The sequence below is a fragment of the Bactrocera tryoni genome, chromosome 4 (genome assembly GCF_016617805.1).
Source record: "Bactrocera tryoni isolate S06 chromosome 4, CSIRO_BtryS06_freeze2, whole genome shotgun sequence".
NCBI lineage: Eukaryota > Metazoa > Arthropoda > Insecta > Diptera > Tephritidae > Bactrocera > Bactrocera tryoni.
The window spans coordinates 12,874,390-12,895,967 of record NC_052502.1 but is presented as its reverse complement, the minus strand read 5'-3'; the positions used below and the strand labels follow the sequence as shown (position 1 = coordinate 12,895,967).

Below are 21,578 nucleotides of genomic sequence, written 5' to 3'. Positions count from 1 at the left end.
TGCCATACAATATCAAACTTAATGTAATGCGATAAATGCAGTTTACCACGACTTAGCGGACCAAAGACACGTCCTTAATGTATTATGTAATCTTAAGTACTAAACTTTTTTAGACACACACCTTTTTATCATATACCATATATGTATGCATATGTAAAAGATAGTATTTATGACAATATATGGCACATAAGTTAGAATAATATCAAGCAATTACGACTAAGTCCGGCATAGCTGGCACAGAAAAGAAAAAAAATGATATTAAAGAAAGTTTTCGCATGTTAGGAAATAGTAACAGGTCAGTTGGAGCTAGTAAACTTCGAAAAAGCTGTAAGAATACAGCATTTATTTGCATTAGTTATATCCCGAAGTTAACCCAAGAGGGTGAGGTTAGGGCTGTTAGTTCGCGAACTCGGCCTCTGTAACATCAAAAATATTTATTGCCAATAGCCGATGTATCGCGGCAGCCAATGGCAAATTCTTAAGTGTATATCTAGCATAAAAAAGCTTCCAATGAAACCCATACAGTTTCAAACCCATCAGATCCTACCATTGTCGGAACCAACTAACTAAAAACTGAAAAATAAAGAAAAGCGGGCCAGACAAGCATCTAACAAGAAATTTACCATTCATATTTACTCTTATATACAGATTTCCAACAGGGCATCTTTTTCAATTTATAAACTGTGTCCTTGTGGAGTTTTCTCCGGAATTCGTGTGATGAATATAAATACATACATTTTGATGACACCAAACCTTTTGACCCAGTGCTAAGCGCCAGAGATCAGACACTCACTTTCCAGCTTTATACGAGAGTTGCCTTTTATATTTCGATATTATTATAATTTTTTTGCTTTGCATACTTTTGAACCAAATCTCGTAGCACTTTTGCTTTACTGGTTGAGATGTCTCCAAAACGTGTGTTCTGAAAGCATCAACCGGCTCTTTAGGTGTGGACAAACGTTGGCCTATTAGCTAACATTTTTTACGAGAATAAAAATAAGTCATTCGGTATCAAGACAGGACTATACGGTGGATGACTCGTCTAATCAATGTTTTGAGTGCTCAAAAATGCAGTTGTTTCAGTCGATGTGTAAGAACTCGTTTTGCGCTGTTCTAGTTGTATTGTTCGACATCTCCAATTCCAAAAAAATGGCAACCATTTGCTTGGATGTGCTTCGTGTACAAATAACTCTTGTTGGATTCAGCTCATCTCAAAACCCTGTTTACTTTCGGGCTCAAACGCGTAAATCCTTTTTCATTTTCTGTCGCAATGTCATGACGTGTTTCGAGACACCGCTTTCGTATTTTTTTAACATTTCTCTCGATTAATCGACACGGAACGTTTAGTGAGCGACTGACGAACTGTGTTGGGATCTAACGTGAATTTTTTTTTACCAAATTGTATGCTGGTCCCACTACTGCCTACAGCTGTCTCAATCATAGCTCCAATGGCAATGACGTCAATATTGCTTTGCATCAATCCAGAACAACAACTTTGGACGACCTTCACGAAATTCATTTTGTAGTGATCTACGACCTCGATTGAATTCACCATACCATCAATAAACGCTGGCCTATGATGGAGTTTTATCTCCAGAAATTGAATTAATTTTATTGAAGCACTGTTGCTGAGTTAATGCACGAAAAAAGTTTCTGTAAACTACACAAATAGCGCTCGTTTGTTAAAACGTTCTGAGTTTGTGTAACATCAAAAAACATTATGGTAAACTTGTTAGGTGCCAGATTGCAATACAAGGACTGTCAAACGCCGAAACTAAAGGTAACCGTCGTAATATCATAATATATGATGATAGAGATCACGACACTCTCAATATTGCACTTGCATGTATTTTCAAGTTCACTTCATTAAATATGCAGGAGCGTACTTTCCCAGATTTGTTTTAGAATGCTTTAGACTTGTTTCTTAAGAGTCCACAGACACAGAAACTACTCTCTAATAATTGAGTTAATCAACAACACAAAATGACAATTTTTGTAGTTTAAGGAAGTTAATTAAAAACTAAGCGACAATTTTTCATGAAAACAAAATTAAAATAAAAGAATTTTCAAGAATTCGCAGTCGTAATCTCTCAAAATATCTAAAAACGAACAAAAAATTAATCTATTTGACAGCTGAAATGCTAAGAGTGTCGTTGAATCCTTTAATCATTTTTTTTTTACAGAGTTGCTTGTTCTCTTGCTACTCGCTTACAAAATAATAATAACATTTAAGAGCATTTCTAATTCAAAACAGAAGTCCTACTTCTCTCCAGTTCCTCTCAGTGTAATTTCCTGTGCCGATACGTATTTCCTTGGTCATAACTTGATTGTATGAAGAAAAAAACTATAGCCCCTTTTAAAATTTTTAACACGCACTGTTAAGAAAATACTGATGTGCGCACTCCACAAATACACCGAAATTGGCTTTATAAAACTCAGTTCAGTCATATGCTCTATTGGGAAGTTAAATTTTACAAGCAACATAAAAAGTGTGACAACAAAATCGGACAACATATCTTCGTAATTTTTTAATTAAAAGAAATGTCTGTGCTTTAATGGCGTGTGTTATCTTTAAACCGCTTTGTTCACTCAGCAGACGAAAAGCTCGAAGTCCACGGCGTATAAGAAACATTGATAAACATTTCGAAGTAATGATTACCACAAGCAGGTAATGTCGAACTTTATTAAGTATTTTTGCCTTGACAATGTCATTTGGCGGCGATTTAAGTCCGAAATGCTACCTTTTGATATCACCGTATAAATACCCATAAAAGCGTGAAGTCATATGACTAAAAAGAATGAGCTTTGCTTTGTTCACCGAATTTTATTTTTTTATCGTTTTTAGAAATAAAATAACAGTTCTAAATAAAAAATGGCAAATAATCAAATAAGAATTTATTGAACAATATCGCAAATGATAATACAACGTTAGCAAATTTTGAGGGAGGAACATTTATGGCTTTTCTTTATGTATGCATGTATGTATTTTCGTTGGAAACAATACTTAAAGTGATATAATATGAATGTACATATACCAGACAGAATACTGGAAATTTAAAAATATTTTGGAGTAGAGTTGCCACTCATCGATTAAAGTTATACAGATTAAAGTATATATAGAAAATGTGTGTTGAATCGCAGTTTTTTAAATTTCTTCGCAACTTTTCCAGATATTTTAAATTTATACATGTTTGGGAGTAGAGTTGCCACTTAAGGATACAATTTATATGAAAAATGTTTCAAAATTTGTGCATTCGTTTAAAAATATTTTCCGTTTTTTTTTAGAAGACATAATTATATAAAAATTTTAAAATAGAGTTGCCACTTGTTGTGACAAACACAAAGCATATAAGGTTAAAAATTTATTTAAGATTTTTTTTAAGTTTTTTAGAAATATTAAATACATAATTATTTCCAAATAGAGTTGCCACCTATAAAGAAAATGTATAATATTTTTAAAGTTTGAACAAACATAAGCCATGTAAAATTAAAAATGTATTTATGCAAATTTTGAAGTTTTTTAGAAATATTAATTACATAAAAAATTTTTAAATAGAGTTGCCACTTGTAGAAATAATTTATAACATTTTTAAAGTTGGGAGAAACAAAAATTTTATGAAAATTGTAAAGCTTTTTAGAAATTTTAAAAACATAAATATTTTGAAAAGGTGTTGCCACTCATAAAAAAATTTATAGTATTTTTAAAGTGTTGACAAAAATAAACCGCCTAAGAATAAAAACTTATTTATGAAGAGTTTAAAGAAATTAAAAATTTTTTTTTTTGAAACAGAGTTGCCACTTATAGAAAAAAATTATAATGTGTGTAAAGTTGTGCCAAACATTAAGCTTTTACTTATGAAACCTTTAAAGCTTTTTAGAAATTTTGGATAAGTAAATATTTGGAAATAGAGTTGCCACTCTATTATATTTTTTTTATAATATTTGAAAAGTTTTGACCAACAAAAATTTTATGAAAATTTTAAAGCTTAAATATTTTGAAAAAAAGTTGCCACTTGAGGTAAAAAACAACAATGATTTTAAAGTTTTGTCAAACAAAAATTTCATGAAAATTTTAAAGCGTTTTAGAAACTTTAAATGTATGTAAATATTTTGATATAGAGCTGCCACTTACCGAAAAAATTTATAATGTGCTTAAAGTTTAGACAAAAAAATGCAAATTTTAACGTTTTTTTCAGTAATTTTAAATACCTAAATACTATGAAATAGAGTTGCCACATATAGAAAAAAATTTTAAATATAGTACATACATATGTATTTATAAAAAAACGTTAGTATTTTTAAAGTTTTGACGTAAGAAACTAATAAGAAAATAAGAATTGAGGCATACACATTTTATTTTTAGAAAGAGTTGCCACCTATTGAAAAACATGGGGAAAAACAAAAATAAAACCTTTAAGTAAGCTTTTATGGCTTTACGATAAGTGCTTAATTTCAATATATTTTATAATAGAGTTGCCACCTAAAGAAAAAATTAAAACAGAAAAGTTTTAAATATTATTTCTTATACGTTTTTAGTATAAGAAAACGTGAAATATTAAATTTTAACATATTTTACTGTAGAATTTAGTACATAAAAATAAATTGATGAAAACGAAGTTTAGTATTTATAGCCTTCTATAGACTTTTAGCACCACAGTATCAGTAAAATAGTTCAGTAAATAGTTAGTCAACTTTAAATTTCAAAATCAAAAATTCAACACACAAGATGCTTCCTAGCATATAGTCAGCATATGCAACAATATTTCCAATGGGGTTCGAAGACTCTAAACCGACCCCCTTTTCGGTACGCTTACATATACACTTGCATATATGTACATATTCATAAATTTATCTGTATTTTAGCTTGTTGTAAATATCAATTTACCACTTTGAAGTATTTATTTAAGTAAACGAATCGATTACTTTTTGTTTTCTTTGCCATGTTGCTTACTACAGCGCCTGGCGGCATTGCTATCTTATCTTTGTGCTTTTTAAGTTAGCGTGAATGATTGCATTTCGATTTAGAAAAAATACCTAGCCGTTGGTAAGGAAACTGATATTAAAATATTTGCGCCTTTCTTAACACAGCACAGAACGAAGAAGAATAACCATGTTTTCGACAATTCGAAAATAAAATTCCATATAGTTATACAAGTACTTGTATGTATGTATGTACATTTACGTATTGTATTATATCCAGCAGTTGTAGGTGTAGCTGGTAGTAATTAGGTAGTTATATAAATATGGCAGTTTGCAGGTTATAAATATTCATTTTCCATTTTTTTACTATTTTATATATGTATGTAAGTACATATGTATGTATATATTTCTGATAAATTTTTGTGGTAAAAGTATTTGTGTGAAAAAATAAATAAAACCATTAATATAAATATTTTATTATAATAAAATTTAAAAACATATTTTTTATTTTTTGGAAAAATTTTAAATTATTATTCAGCAAAAATACCAACATAAAAATAACAAAAAAAATTATTAAATAATTAAAATAATAATTTTATTAAATAATAATATTAAATAATTTGTTTAATAAAATATTCATTAATTAAAATGCAAAAATAACAAAAAAAATATTAAATAATTTTATAAAATAATAATAATTTTTATTAAATAATTTTTTTTATAAAAAATACTCATTTTTAATCATTTTTAATAAAAATATTTATTAATTAAAATACAAAATAACAAAAAAAAAATTATTAAATAATTTTATAAAATAATAATAATTTTTTATTAAATAAATTTTTTTTGTTATTTTTGTGTTGGTCTCTTTGCTGAATAATAATTTTAAAATTTTTTCAAAAAACAAAAAAAATGTTTTGAGATTACTTTGAAATATTTTAAAATTATTATTATTTGAAAAATCCGCAAAAAATACCTAATTTTTAATTCTCGTAACAAAACGTTATTTTACATACATATATGTATGTATGTACATATGAATAAAAATTGGTACTCACTCGCATAAATCCATTCGGATGATCATTTCTTGAAATATTTTGAAGCAACAATTATTAAAAAGTCATGTTTTTGCACAGTTTTACTGAATTTAAGCTTGAAAAATCACTGTTGCATAATGCATGCAATTTTTGTATAATTTTCCTAATTTTTTTCAATAAAAAAATCTCACACTTAAAAATGTCACGCTTTAATACTTTAATTTATTTATATTTAGTATTATTTTTTATTTATTATTATTATTTTTTATTTATTATTATTATTTATCTTTATTTATACATATGTAAGTATGTACATACTTTTTTTTACAACCAACTATTAATTAAATCTGCAAATAAATTCTCTCCCGCACTCCCGCAGTTATTTCGATTTTATTTTTATTTACTCGTATTTGTCACACTACCCCCCGCAGTTACATAGATTACGCACATAATCGTTGTAAACACACTAAGAAACGCTCATTTTCCTTTTCGCACTGCCACTTGATGATTCTCGTCATCCAGCATTCTTTGCCAATTCACACGTTAGCCAAACAGACACGACAACGCGCACAGAAACGAGCGTTTGTTTACTTCGCTATTAACACACTTTGTCTAAGGGCCACTTAGACACTATATTTATGCCACTATCCACACACTTAAATATATCCATTTGTTTTTTTTTTTTCTGACTTCTCATGCGCCTACATACGCTTATTTATTTACACAGTTAGTTTTTAAATTTGTTTTCCGTTTCCGCTTTTCCACTTTTCCACTTTCGCCGTAATACGCGTTCCGCACGTTTGAATGCCTTCGAACTTCTGTCGCATTGAGACTTTTATTGGTTGGCAGCGAGCCGCCAAATTGATTGACAGTCATAAAAGCTCGACGCCGAAGCTGTTCTCTTTACAATTGCGCCGATAAATGTTGTGCTGTGTGCGTGCTATCGAAGCTTTGTGCCAACGCAGGCCAGCACGTGACGTCATACGCGCAGAAGAGAACGCCTGAGTTTAGTACATTTGACTGACAAATCATTTATTAAGAAATTTTTCCACTTTTTATTTAAAAGCATTTAACCTATATCGACCTGTGTAGCTTTGTTGTTGTATAAATCGCATGACTTGCAGTTAGACTGTAATTTAATTGTTATATTTTGACAAATTTCGTGGGAATTTTTCAATTTTATGTCATTATTTAACCTCAGTCTATAAATTGATTTTGAAGTTAAAATTGTTGCACTGGTTTTTGTCTAACGGTACGAAAATTAGTACAGTTTCGATTTTTTCGATAAATACTAGCAAATGCAACCCAGCGTTAAAAGCTCTGAAGAGCGCGAAACTTTCGCCTATTATGCTTGTTCTTCTCTCTAAATTGAAAAATAAGCGGCGGTGTTCAGCAAATTGAAAATATTACTGACGTTCGAGTGCTTCACTCTACAAAAAGCTTTCCCTAAACTATAAAGTCACTGTATGGTTTTTGATTAGGAAATTTTTTAAATACCCTAAAACATATTTAAAACTGTCTTTTGTAAACAAACTACCGTATTTGGTGAATAAAAACTTCATTAGAGTTCAATGGAGTGCGATTTATGACCATCCAATTGTCCTTCCCACGATAGTCGGGTCTGCGTAACCGTAACGGACCCGGATTCTTTTTCCGATCAAGTACTGTTGGCTCGGCAGAGTTCTTCCGCTACAACGACAACAACCAACCAATGAGTGTTAAGATCGTAGAGCCCTGTCAATATTTTTTAAAATAAAACGAAGAAGCCGACGGAAATTGATAGCCATTAATTTTGGCCCCTTATGTCTGTGAAAAACTACATGGAAAAGATTTCCAGGTTTTAATAAGATCACTCACCATCTCACTCTGTAAATCAACTCATTCAGTATTCAAAACATTTGATGTCAATTAAAGATGACACCAGCCAACCATACTTCCAGACTGAACTCTACCAACACCATCCATCCTCGAACCATTGCAAAGTTCAAGGCAGGTGGTCGTTCTGAAATTATCGTTGTACCGTACGATATACTCGAAAAGATTGCAGAATAGTGAATTGTTTGGACGTATTTATTTTGCAACTCCTGCTATACATACTTATGCTACCGTGCAGAAGGACTAGAACTGATTTCTTAAGCGCCTTGATGTCATTTGTGTTTCGGCTATACAAGATAATCACCAGATTCTTTGTTAGTTATAAATCTGTTTTAATGTGATAGATTTAGTTTTGAACTTTTTGATCTCAGGACATCGATGATGCAAACGAAATTGTTCGAAGTATTTTGGGTTAACAACGAGTTCCTCTCCCACCTATTCTTCTATACTTTATCAGAATCGGCAGGTCTTTTGTAATACCAGATGGATTTATATTGCTAGGTCCAAGAAGAGTAGTCATCCTCTTGGATGTCTGCGCTTGACGCAAATTTTAACAGAGTCTGCGGCCTCACCTCCTCCAGTGTTTCATACCGCGGGGACCCCAGATGCTTACAGCGTAGTCTTGCCAATGCGGGACAAGTGCACAAGTGATGCTCTAGACATTTCCTGCTGTCTTTTCGATCTGTCAGCCCCATCTGAGGGCGTGTGTCGCAACCAGACAGTGACCAGTTAGTAATCCCATCATGTTCCCACAATCTCTTCTATCGAGTGCCAATTGGTATTTTGTGCTGCCTTGCTTTGAAGTTAGATCACATCTAATTCTTCTCCCCCATAAAAAATACAAGTACTGACTTTGGTGCCAAAATTTACAGGGTTTGACCGGTAATAGGACTGAGTCGATTTAAAAAAATTTATTTGAACCAATCGTTATAATTCTTTGAAAACTTTCAAACTAGGCTCTTTCTGCGTTGTTGAAGCGCTGCAAGCGTGATTTCCGAGCATTGAAGATGTCACGGAAGGCGTTCTCCGGAATAGGCTTCAGGCAAGGAAACAAAAAAAACTCCGTTGGGCCACATCTAGGCTGTAGGGCGGCTGCGGAAGTGTTGGGGGTCACTTTCATCATGCTCAAATTTTCTTAGCACACTTCCACTCGCCGCAATCTCTGGTCGTCAGTGAGCACTTTTGGAACTATCTTCGCGCACACCTTGCGCATATTCAAGTGCTCCATCACAATGTCATAAACCACACAATTTGATAAATTTAACACCTGGGCAATTAAACGAACACTTAGCCAACGGTCTGGGCTCAAAACTTTCGGCACACGAGTCACATTGTCTGCGTTTGTCGAAGTCGCAGGTCTCCCAGCACGGTCTTCATCAGCGACCCCTTCCCGGCCCTCCAAAACGGCCTGGTGCCACCGATCATATCAAACGTCACTGTTGCAGATTTACCGAGTTTCACCCAGAACCTCTGCTCTAACGAACGCTGCATTTTCGGCTTGCACCACTCACAGAAACACGTCGCGCGAAAATGTTTGTCCTGACTCTCCAGGTTCTCGGAGACAACCGACCAGCCGTTCGTTAGTTGGGAACATGCTCTACCGAATCCAGTTGGTGCGCGCAAGCTCCGAAGTACAGTCGCGGCGGAAGAAAGTCAGTCCTATTACGTTCCGGAAAAATCCTGTATTGTGACCGATATGTTGTAAGAATATTGTCTAAATATTTTATGTTACTATGGGCTCTATCAATCTAAATCTGATTGTACATACTAATGTAACTCAAATTTTCTGTCGATATTGATCCCACAACTCCTCCATGTATCTACAGTTTCATGATTTCTTCTTTTAAGGTTTATACTACTTAAAAATACATATCTGTGCTTAAAGCTTTTACTTTCTGAAGTATTCGTAATCATGATTCAATTATAAATTTTCAAAGAATTGAATTACATTTCAAATTTGACAACAGAAATAGAATAATAGTTTTCGGAGAACATATTTTTTTAGAACATTTTCCATATCAAATAAATTATTTTCTTAAGCTTTACAAGTTACAATGTCAACAGAACTGAATTTTCGACAACTTATCGATCTGGCTATCGGTTCACCGGAGCCAGGACATGTAAATTTTTACGCGCTGCATTTTTTACTTTTTTCATTCGCCGAAAAGCTGAATCTTATCGATGAACCTGTGGACAACACGAAGTACGAAAATGTTTCGATAGTTATGAGCAGTGGCAAGTTCGGCAGTGATTCGTGCGATCAATATCAGGGCTCAGTCACTTTTGCACATAGTAAAGGCTCCACGCTACGTCATGCCAAGGAATCGTCAAAGCCGTTGATGAAACGCAATCGTAAAAGAGAGACGGGCGGCGCTGATCCCGACGATACTGCAACTGCTGAAGGTACAGAAATTGAAGAAGCGGAAGGTGGTGAAGGAGGGGAAGGCGGCGAAGGAACGGAAGGCGGTGAAGAAGCGCAAAATATTCAAGAGGAACCTCAGCAAGAAGTAGTGGAAGAAGGACAGTTAGAGGCACCACCTGAACCGGCGGCGCCACCAGCGGCAAAGCAATCAATTGACAAACCAATAGAGCTAGAAATTGTACCAGCAACTGGCGAGGAGGTGTTCGATCAACCAGTCGAAGCAAAAACTTCGGGTGAAGAAATTGATCTTGCTATACAATTAGAACATCAGCAATTAACGAGTTCCGTCTATCGTGGCATTACCATTATGAAGGACCAACTTGAACTGGTAATGGAACTTGTGCGTATTGTCGTTTCTGTAACGGTGCAAAAGAGAGCCACACCCATGCAAATAGAACAATTGCAATCGTTAGTGAAGAAAATGATTGCCATACAAAAGGAGAATACATATATAGAAAATGCATATGGTTTTCGGATAGACGGTACATACTTCGATCCCGACTTGGATCGTCTGGAAGATGGAGTTGAGGATGAGGAAGTTGAGGAGGAAAGCATGCACAGTGATCCCTCCTACAAATCGCCACTGACCTCACATATTACGGTACCACCAGCAGTTCGGCCAACACAAGAAGAATACGACTTAGATGCCCATCTCTGCTACTCACCCGAAAAGCTATTGGATCAGCTGATGGATCTCAAGTCAGAGTTCTGTATGCTAACGAATAAAGTCAATGAAATTACTGCCACCATACTCGAACAGGATTGTCAACGTACCACAAGGCTGATCGCCGAGCTACAAGAACAGCTTAAAGATTTGAAATTTTATGTAACCAGTTTGAAAGAGGCTACCGATCGCATGGAATCGAAAAACGTTAATTACAGCGAGACCATTGATGAGCTCACCAAGACCATAGATGAAATAATGAATGATAAGATCGATAAGAGTGAAATTGAGATACTACTAGCTGATAAAGTCGACTACAATCAATTGCAACGTAAAGTCTCCAACGAGCAGATGCAAGAGTTCCAATGCCGTTTGGATAAGAAATTCACCGAAGTTCAAAATCAAATCAAAACCAACGATAAGAATATGTATCAGGCCATGGATAATATAAGGATAACACTCGGTTTGGCATCTGTAGATGATATACTGAATCGATTTAAGGAGAAGATAGAGGCACAAATACAAGGGCTGCAGGAGACACTGCGCAAGTATATGGACGCCACAAATGACGAGTGCGCCGCCGCGGGTGCACGTATAAAGGTGCTGCAGGATCTCGCCTGCATCTCCTGCGACACGACATGTGTCATGCGTACGATGGAGAAGTCGAAGGTGGCAAAACTGCCAAATGCGCACGCCTCGAATTTGTTGAGCCCACTCATCACCTACGAAATCGGTTCGATACGCAAGTCAGGCATTATGGGCTATTATCGAAAGGATGATTTCCCACATGCACCGAATGCCTGGCTTAACCAGCAGAGGGTTTCAATGCGCATGTGTGTGCCACGACACGCGGGCGGCGCCCACACTACTCACACCGCCAAGGAACACTTCGAAAAAGTCGTGATCAGTAAAAAATAAGACCTTAATTTTGCGTAGATCCTTAAAGCTAGCGTCTTTCAGTTTCATTCCGTTATAGGCTCTTTAAATATTTTTGTCGATACTCAGCTTATCTAAATTTATATGTGCTAGTATAGTTCTAGGGATTTCAACATTCAATATTTTATTTTTGGATTTATTCCTTTTCAAACGAAAAATTGGATCAAGCTGAATAAATGTAGAGACTTGGAATTGGCACTTAAAAAAGCTGAAGATTTATTTCGGCCCAATGTATTATTGACAACTGTCAACTATCGGGTGTCATTTGTGGTTCAAGTAAGACTAGTACAATTCGGATTAAGAGAGCTTTCTTATAAGCTTAGTATAATTTGTTGAAGCGGTTGGTTGAAAAATTAAACAAAATTTGAATTGACTTTGTCGAAAAGCGATACGGAAGAGCGCCAGACCGTAAACGCGCGCACTTTAACCATCAGGTCCATTGTGTTTCCGAGTGGTAACCAATTAAGCTGTATCTAGCAACTTAGTGAATTTGATAAAATAGTCTCATCATCCTTCGCCTGTGCTCTGCATTCTATCGATTTCACTTGACTAATTTTCTGAAGATGAGATCTTAGGTGTAGGTGCCCTTTGATGGCCCCTAAAAAATTACTTAGTTCCCTACTGAATAGAAGTAGAACCTTTTTGATCTGTTCACCATGAACACCTTTCCGCAGTACCTTTGTGGTATACTCTGTGTTGCTAGAGTTCCGAAACTTGATTTTTTTTCTCTGAGGCTCATTGCTTCAAGCAATCCTTAAAAGAGCTCAATAATACAGGTCAGATTAGGAAAATTGTGTTCTTGTTTGCCCCCGAGCAGGCGAATTGTTGTACCGGGTATCTAATCCACGTTAGGTTGGTATGGAATAGAAAGTTGTCATCGAAGTTGGCCCATGAAACGTGCTGTTTCGACGGGATCGAACCATAGGGAGTGGGGTGTCAGATGAGTAGGGTTAGCAGGAGGTGGTTAAGTCATGCGTTGCACGCTGTATTTATGTACATATGTTTGATATCTCAAGGTCAATTCTGGAGTCCAACTGGATCGATTCTAGTGGCCAACTGGTCCGTCTTATCGTTTACGAATACAATTAATTACTATTTAGTTGTCCACTAGAAAGTTTATCGACTTGTTGGTTAGAGCAAAGACCTATCTTCTGTTATTTTAGCGGAATCATGCATTAAAATAAATAATATTCTTAAATTTATTCAGTCAAGAATATACTATATTTCCATTAAATATGTAATTTCCTTTCTCGACATTCCGATATTTCGTAATCGATAAATTATCGTTCAGAAATTGCCAATTTGTCATAACTAACACAAAATCATAGTCCCAGCTCTAATCAGCTGAATGTACAAAAACAAAATGAATTCAAAACAATAACAAAAATAAAGTATTAAACAGACAAAGTTTCTCCGTTGTCGATTACAACTTGTGTATTCCATCCAGTTTACTGATTAGCTGAAGTGCAATAAAACCATTGGAATATTAAGTGTACAACCACAGAAAAGAAGATAAAAGTTATACGGGAATAAAATCCAGTTGCGGTTTGAAGTTCTAACTACGCAGACGTAAGTGATAGCAGAAAAACTTACATATAAATAATAGCACTATAATTTACGGCTAGTTTTTTTTTACAGTACTAAACAAAGCAAAGTCACAACAAAATGGCCTCCTTTCGTTTGGGTCCACTGACGCACTCTGTGCCAATGTCACTATTCCGCAAAAACCGAGAGAAATTGTGCGCTGCACTGAAGCAACATAGTTCTATTAAACCAAAAGCTCATGTTTTACTGGCTGGCGGCGACGATGTTAGCTTCAACGATACGGATGTGAGTTATCCTTTCCGTCAGGAGTCCTATTTCCAGTATTTATTTGGCGTCAAGGAGCCTGGTTGCTATGGTGTACTGAATATTCATACTGGCATATCCAATTTATTTGTGCCGCGTTTACCAGAAGAGTATGCCACTTGGATGGGAAAATTGTATACATGTGAGGAATTCAAACGAATGTATGAGGTAGATGAGGTGCGTTATGTGGACGAATTAAATTCATTCTTCGCGAGCGCACAACCTTCCGTCATACTGACATTGAGTGGGCTCAACACGGACAGTGGCATAGTATCCAAACCAGCACGTTTTGAAGGGATCGAAAAGTATATTGTCGATTGTGAAATATTGCATCCAGTGATAGCTGAATGTCGCGTCATCAAGTCAGCCGAGGAGATTGAGGTTTTGCGTTATGTCGCAAAAGTGTCTTCCGATGCGCACATACGTGTCATGCAATTTATGCGTCCAGGACGTTCAGAGTATGAAGGTGAGGCTGTATTTTTGCATCACGCCTACGCTGTTGGTGGCTGTCGGCACGCCTCGTACACTTGCATTTGTGGTAGTGGTGTGAATTCAGCGGTGCTGCACTACGGTCACGCGGGTGCACCAAATGACGGGCCAGTACGTGATGGTGACATGTGCCTATTCGACATGGGCGCAAATTATTGCGGTTATGCGGCTGATATAACCTGCAGCTTCCCAGCAAATGGCAAATTCACCGAAGATCAAAAGTTTATATATAATGCCGTCTTGGCTGGGCGAAACGCTGTGCTGACGGAAGCACGCGAAGGCGTCTCTTGGGTGGATATGCACAAGTTGGCGTGTCGTGTTATGCTAAGAAAGTTGAAAGAAGGTGGCATGCTTAAAGGTGAAGTAGAGGATATGCTTGACGCTGGTTTGGCGGGCATTTTCCAACCACACGGTCTGGGTCATTTACTCGGTTTGGATGTGCACGATGTTGGTGGCTACCTAACAGGGCACCCAGAACGCCCAGCTGAACCATGGCTGTGTAAATTGCGTTTCGCACGCACTTTGAAAGCGGGCATGTACGTAACCGTCGAACCGGGTTGCTACTTCATTGAATATCTAATGGATCGTGCACTTGCCGATCCCAATCTGAACAGGTTCATCGTGAAAGAAGTGTATGAACGTTTCCGCAAATTCGGCGGTGTCCGCATAGAAGACGATGTCCTGATTAAAGATGTCGGTTGTGAGAATTTCGCCAAAGTACCACGCACCGTGGAGGAAATCGAGCAGACCATGGCTAATCGCAAGGAATAAGCAAGCTGTTGCCTGGCAAGCAATTATCTAGCAATTTATATATCGATTGTTTCGTGTAGATTAGATTGTTGTGAATGATTTACACTTGTATACCTTAAATGAAAGAAAAATCAAATGCTTTAACACATATGTTTGTATATATTCCCTATTGGAAATTTACGATGTCTACATTATATACATATTTTTGTTATTGAGCTCTGCTATTGTATATTGAATAAAGAAAAGTCTAACTTTTTTAATAATTGTTTACTTTTGTTTTCCTTTGGAACCAGAGTTGCAGTTTGGTTAAAGTTTAGTTAAATTCATAAAAAAAAATAATAGAATAAAAATTGGAATTATTATTTTTTGTAATCCCGAGAATCTTAGTTAAAAATATTTTTTAAATTTTTGATTGAAAAATAAAAAAATGTAATCTTAAACCCATATTGAAAATTTTTTAATGCACAAAATTTCTTTTTCTAGTCTGTTTAGTCTTCATTGGAGGCGTTTTTTTCGTGGCGGGTCCCAAACCCAGCGCAAAACCCTGTGGAGGGATGGTTTGCCTTCTGCTGTTGTTGTTTTAACGGAATATCTAATCCCCGTTAGGATGGTAAGGGTCACTTGTGTTGTCGTCGACATCATCTAACGGAAGACCCAAGAAACGTGCTGTTTCGACGGGGTCGGACCAGAGGGTGTTCTTTGGCTATCCAGAGTATACTTGATCTAAGGCCAGAAGTCGGAAGCTTCTTGAGCCATATGTAAAAGAATCGTTTCTGGCCATTTCCAAGTGATTGGCAATCAGAGAACTTTCCTCGCTTGCGTGAACTTCTACACATGACTTCATCCTTCTTTAGTAAAATAATAGGTCGTAATATATTTTTGTGTGAATTTCGAAAACTTCCATACTTCTCCTAATAGAAAAAGTCAGCAGTATCTTTTCAGCTATTACAATGTTCATAAAATCTCACAGATTGTAGACTTGACGTGCTTGTCTACTCCAACGAATTTATAGCGCTATAAAGGTCATAAAAAATTAATTGTAAATATAAAGACAACAATAAATCGAGGAAATAAGTATTCATTGAAATGAATTTATCACCTGTTTAATGGAAATTGTGCACACGAACGAAAGAGTGCAAATTATTGGAAGGAACTATTTTCCGAAAAACTACTTAAGATAATAATTTGCTTGAAATTCCGAAAAATCCCGATCTCCCGAAAAATAGGTCTAGATATTGATTCTAAACTGTGAAAATAGGGTTTCGAGAAAAACACATTTAAGGTTATGTCCAAATACGTACATATGTCCGAAAATATTTTTGAGATCGACTTCAGATTTTCGGAGAATATTGTCAAATATCCAAAATATCACTCAAGATCATAGATCAATATCGTTATATGGATTTGTGCTATCAGTACATCCAATTCCGCGGCAGAAAAGCCATTTGGATTGAAGTCGTATTCCCAACCGTTCCCATAACATCCCGGCTACACGAAATGTTCGATAAAAAATCCAAGTCCGATTTTTAACACACCTTCGTAATTCACTTTATTTCAATGATTAAATACAGATTATTAAATTGGTCTAGTGAACACAGAGAACACACCCTCCAAGGACATAACAAACGTAACACGAGTCAATAAGCACACACACATGTTTGCTTGTCTGCGAACTTGCAACAATTACAAGCCTATACGCGCGGGCGTGCGTCTGGGCGTGGCGCCACCAGGTGTTATGATCTCCTGTTTCGGCGTCATTTGCTCCTCACGTTGGGCTGCTTGCAATTTGCGTTCTTCCATCTGCTCTTGCGCCAACTGCATCTGCGTCTCCATTTCCTTCAGATGTTCGGCCGCCTGTTTCTTCTTTTCACGCCCACTGCGACCGGTCTCTTTAACCGAGAAGAACATAGGACCCAATTCGGCCAACCAATAACCGTCGACGGCGGTGGCGCACTGCATATACTCTTTGGCGGTCATTACGAGCTCATGATAGACCACATAATCGGGTGTGGTGCCGAGTCCATAGAGCGCAGAGGTGGGATGAAGATGGCACGGCATGCCAGTACGCAAGTTCACATACTCGCCGATGCCTTTGAGACGCGCTGCTTGATAGAAATACGCCGAGCAAATGCATTTGCGTACAATGTCCCAATCGGTGCCGCAGGATTTCACATTGAGTTTCTGCTGTATCATAATGTCCTTGAGCTGTTGGCGAACTTCACGCACTTTACGCATGGCCTTGACGTGTATGAAGTGCTCATTGCACCAGCTAGAATTGTAACTGTGTGAGAGTGGAAAAGAAATTGAAGTATGTTAGTAAATGAATAGAAGAAAGTAGATCCAAATACTTACTTATTCTGCTTCCACTGTAGGTACACATTGAGGTAGGTGAGATGGTCCGATTCTGGTACTTGGAACTTCTCTCGGACTCCATCAGCTTCTTCCTCGCGTCCCTTGGGGCGGTAGAAAATGGAGGGCACAGAAAGCATCGATACTGCAAAAGGGGGAAATACAAGTATTATATGAAAATGTCTTAGCTGACTACCTAGCACATGCTTACCTATGATGAGCACCTCAGCGCTGCACTCCATTTTACAGGAGACGATCAGCATTTGGCACTGCGGCGGATCGAGCGGAAATTCGGCCATCTGCCGACCGAGCGGTGTCAATGCGCCAGTGTGATCCAAAGCGCCAAGTATCCACAGCTGATACAGCGAATTGAGTATATTATCTTGTGGTGGTGGATCCATGAAATGGAACTGCAGCAGGTCCACAACGCCCAACGATTTCAGCAACAATACCGTGTTCGCCAAATTGGTACGTTGTATCTCGGGCACAGTCAGCGGCAGTAGATCTTCCTTGTATTGGCGCTGCGTGTAGAGGCGGAACGCCTGTCCGGGACCTGTACGACCGGCACGACCCGAACGTTGATTGGCATTCGCTTGCGAAATGGGATAAATCTGCAGTGCGTCCATACCGATACGCGGATTGTAAACTTTTAGTTTACAATAACCCGAATCGATGACATAGATAATACCGTCAACAGTCAGTGAGGTCTCCGCAATATTTGTGGCGACCACACATTTGCGTAAGCCTTCAGGTGATTTTTGAAATATTTTCGCTTGAAGATCGGAGGGTAATTGCGAGTAGATCGGTAGTATGGATAGTTCGGGTGCGTTGTCGATTTCTGCCAAACGTTCGGCCAACACTTCACAAGTGACTTCGATATCCTCTTGACCGGGCATGAATAATAGCATATCACCCTCGTTGGGCGTAAGATGGACTTGTAGCGCTTGTTTGACCGCCGATTCCACATAGTCCTCACAAGTATTTTTACTGAACATCACGTCGACGGGGAATGTACGTCCGGGTATGGTAAAGTTCGGTACATTACCAAAGAATGTGGCGAATTTCGTGGAATCCATCGTGGCGGAAGTGACGATCAGCTTGAGATCATGGCGACGGGCAACGATCTGGAAAGAGAGAGAAGGAGAGACATAGAAAAACATAAGAAGTTAGAATCATTTATCATCATAGAATTATATGAGTATCAAAGATTTGGAGCTATAGATATATACATACATACATAGGAATAAAGTACGAAAATCTACACAAAAATTCTCGAAATTTTCTGTGGGATTTTTTTCCCAAATGCTTTTTAATAACAGAACTTTTAGTTTTCAGGGATGTTAATGGTGTTTAATGGGGATGTCTGCGCCATAGAGGCCTGGATTATCTACAAACCATTTAAGCCGTTAAAGCCGTTACACTCTCATTTAGCCATTATGGAGGTAAAATAAATAAAAAATAGAATAGGAAACATCCTTTCCATAGATGTATTAAAGAACTGATGAGCTCATCAGATCTTATCATATTTTGAATCTAAGCAGTACTACCTCAATATAACCCTAAACAGGAATTCAATTAAGCAAACTGGTCTAAAAACCATTACTGTATTTTGGAAAATATAAGATTTGTTTACAGTCTCGGATGAGATACCCTCCTTTTGATGGCGACCACTGCAAACGGCCATATAAAGAAGCGAAAATTGAATGTGGGATTCGTGGTGGAAGAGAGACTCCGTCGCCGTTAACTGGCACTCACATGGTGGATGAACGTCTACCCATAATCCACATCATCAACACAAGCGAAATTTCATCAACATATCGCTGATTTGCGCCCACGCCCCGACGGAAAAGAAGGACGATGTGACTAAAGATGTATTCTATGAGAACTGAACTCATCACGATGTCAAAATCGTGCTTGGCGACTTTAACGCCTGGGCGGGCAAAGTAGGTATCTTTGACACAACATTCGGCATATTCAACATCCATGATGAAACATCCCTAAATGGATTGAGGCTGATCGACTTCGCCGGGGACCGAAATTTGGTTATCTGTAGTACTAGATTCCAGCATAAGAAAATTCATCAAGCTACCTGGCTGTCTCGGGATCGAAGAACCCCCAGCCAGATCGATCATTTTGTGATAGACGAAGACATGTCTCCAGTGTTTTAAATGTGCGTACGCTCCGAGGTCCTAACATCGACTCGGACCACTATTTTGTTGCAGCCAAGATACGCACCCGCCTCTGTGCAGCAAAAACCGCACGTCAACAAACACAAGAAAGGTTCGACGTCGAGAAGCTGCAATTACAACAGACAGCCGAGCGATTTCTACTCTACTTGCAGTCTCTGAGAGCAAAGCATGCCCGACGATTGTAATTCAAGTGTGCTCTGTCCAATCCACAAAAAAAGGCCCACAATCTGCGTCAACTACCGTGGGATAAGCCTTCTTAACATCGCATATAAGATCCTATCGAGCGTATTGTGTGAAAGATTAAAGCCCACCGTCAACAAACTGATTGGACTTATCGGTGTGGCTTTAAGCCCGAAAAAGCCCCGCAAAACGGTGCGGCTGTGTAAACTGACGTTGAGCAATACCTAAAGCTACATCAGGATTCGGCAAGACATCTATTCGATACCAAACGAGGTTTCAGACAAGACGACTACTTATCGTGCAACTTCTTCAATCTACGGTTGGAGAAAATAATTCGAGCAGTAGAGCTTAATTGAGCAGGTACAATCTTCTATACGAGTGTACAGCTGCTGGCGTACCTCGATGATATTGATATCATTGGCTTCAACATCCGCGCCGTTAATTCTGCTTTCTCTAGCCTGCAATCTTCAAAGGTTTAGCTAAATCGACAACAAATTCATTTTACAGCAAAAAAAAGGGTTTCATGTTTTTAGTGGCCAGTTGAATAAGCTTCAGCTCTCGATGAACTTCATTAGATACACATTTATATACATACACACATAGATTTGTATGTATGGCTATCTGTATATGTGTATGTCTAGACTGCAATGTCAAATTTTGTGTACCAAAATCTAGTTGATTTCGCGCGACAAACGAAATATTGAACTACCAACAGCTGTATGCTGCAATGTCAGCATCTTAGCATAGTGTGTATTAGGTCAAGGCAACACGTGGATTATGTATTTACTATAGCTGTATGGCTATATATGTAAGCATGTATGTATATGTGACTATGTGCAGATTACACTGCAACTTTAATTCGTAATATACACACGCACACACAAGTATATGTACATGTGTAATCAAATAACGCGACACAGGAATGTACAGTCTCCGGCAGAGTCCTTAGCTTTGTGGTGAAAATTAAACGAAAATAAAGTTAATAAAACACACACAAAAACAAAGGAGCACCAAGCTGACGAATAACAAAGCTTTCGTGCTGGAGCTATATATGCATGTACATACATACATGCGCGAGTATTTGTGTATAAAATCCTTGCTCTTCGCCATACACGAAGCATATTTGCACGAACACGACACGAGTCAAACGAACTTCGCTCGGCAAGTAAGAGAACATTCAAAAAAAAAAGTTGTTGGATTAAAAAAAAGCAATGCATGCCGAATTCACCACACCAAAGGGGTGTGTGCGCTAGTTGTATGTCCATAGATGCGTCGGTATGTTTAAATAAAATAAGAAGAAGAAAAAGTGGTGGCAGTGCGCGCTCCAGGGGCACATGCGAGAAGGCACGTAGGCATGGACTTGGGCTGTGGGTAAATACCAATAAGAAATCACCAACAACACAAAAGTATACACTTAGTTAGATTTGTAAGTACTAAGGTGTATACATGTATGTACATATGTACATATGTATTTCTCACAAATTTGTTCTTATTTGCCGTAATAAACGCACACGCACACATTGGCACATTTCAAGCTCATTGTGTATACTTATTTGAATGACAATGCCGAGTCTTTTGTTGTGACCTCTTCGGCAATCATTGATAGTAATGCTAAAAGCAACAACAAAAATGCAGTAATAACAAAAGAAAGCAAGCAAGCAGTGGTTATTGTTTAGATCTTGTATGTACGAATGTATGTGTGTGTGTTTATTTGGAAGGTGTGTTATTGAGGCAACACACGCACACATACATACATACATACTTACATAAATCCATATAATAAACAATACAATCGTAGTGTAATGTCACCAAAATTACTTGAGCGAAAGTCAACCAGGTGTTCAACGCGTGCGGCGGCAGGAAGCAGCCGGGCCTTTTCAGTGGAATTCGCTTACGCGAATCGCATGCAAATTGTTTGT

General features: G+C 37.4%; 4 protein-coding genes across 6 annotated transcripts in view; 2 read left to right on the top strand and 2 right to left on the bottom strand.

The window, feature by feature from the left end:
* LOC120775077 (mast/stem cell growth factor receptor Kit) overlaps nucleotides 1-6,112 on the bottom strand; it is a 48,578-nt gene extending 42,466 nt beyond the window's left edge. For both annotated transcript variants that reach the window (XM_040105068.1, XM_040105070.1), the window contains exon 1: nucleotides 5,979-6,112. The gene's annotated coding sequence lies outside the window, so the exon portion shown is untranslated. The remainder of the gene's footprint in view (nucleotides 1-5,978) is intronic.
* A 3,690-nt stretch (nucleotides 6,113-9,802) lies between these two features.
* LOC120775156 lies at nucleotides 9,803-11,914 on the top strand. Its single transcript, XM_040105194.1, has one exon. The coding sequence runs from the start codon at nucleotides 9,887-9,889 to the stop codon at nucleotides 11,834-11,836; it is 1,950 nt and encodes a 649-aa protein (XP_039961128.1). The 5' UTR covers nucleotides 9,803-9,886; the 3' UTR covers nucleotides 11,837-11,914.
* Nucleotides 11,915-13,240: 1,326 nt separating this feature from the next.
* On the top strand, nucleotides 13,241-15,066 carry LOC120775162 (xaa-Pro dipeptidase). The gene is made up of 2 exons (XM_040105210.1): nucleotides 13,241-13,423; nucleotides 13,493-15,066. The coding sequence occupies exon 2, from the start codon at nucleotides 13,520-13,522 to the stop codon at nucleotides 14,960-14,962; it is 1,443 nt and encodes a 480-aa protein (XP_039961144.1). The 5' UTR covers nucleotides 13,241-13,423; nucleotides 13,493-13,519; the 3' UTR covers nucleotides 14,963-15,066.
* Nucleotides 15,067-16,459: 1,393 nt separating this feature from the next.
* LOC120775912 (pre-mRNA-splicing factor ATP-dependent RNA helicase PRP16) overlaps nucleotides 16,460-21,578 on the bottom strand; it is a 49,104-nt gene continuing 43,985 nt past the window's right edge. Inside the window, exons 4-6 of one of the 2 annotated variants that reach the window (XM_040106304.1) lie at nucleotides 17,502-18,414; nucleotides 17,294-17,435; nucleotides 16,460-17,222 (exon numbers count right to left, since the gene is read on the bottom strand). In XM_040106304.1, coding sequence (XP_039962238.1) covers nucleotides 16,625-17,222; nucleotides 17,294-17,435; nucleotides 17,502-18,414 — 1,653 coding nt within the window. In that variant the 3' untranslated portion in view covers nucleotides 16,460-16,624. The remainder of the gene's footprint in view (nucleotides 17,223-17,293; nucleotides 17,436-17,501; nucleotides 18,415-21,578) is intronic. The other variant, XM_040106305.1, reaches the window with a different exon arrangement.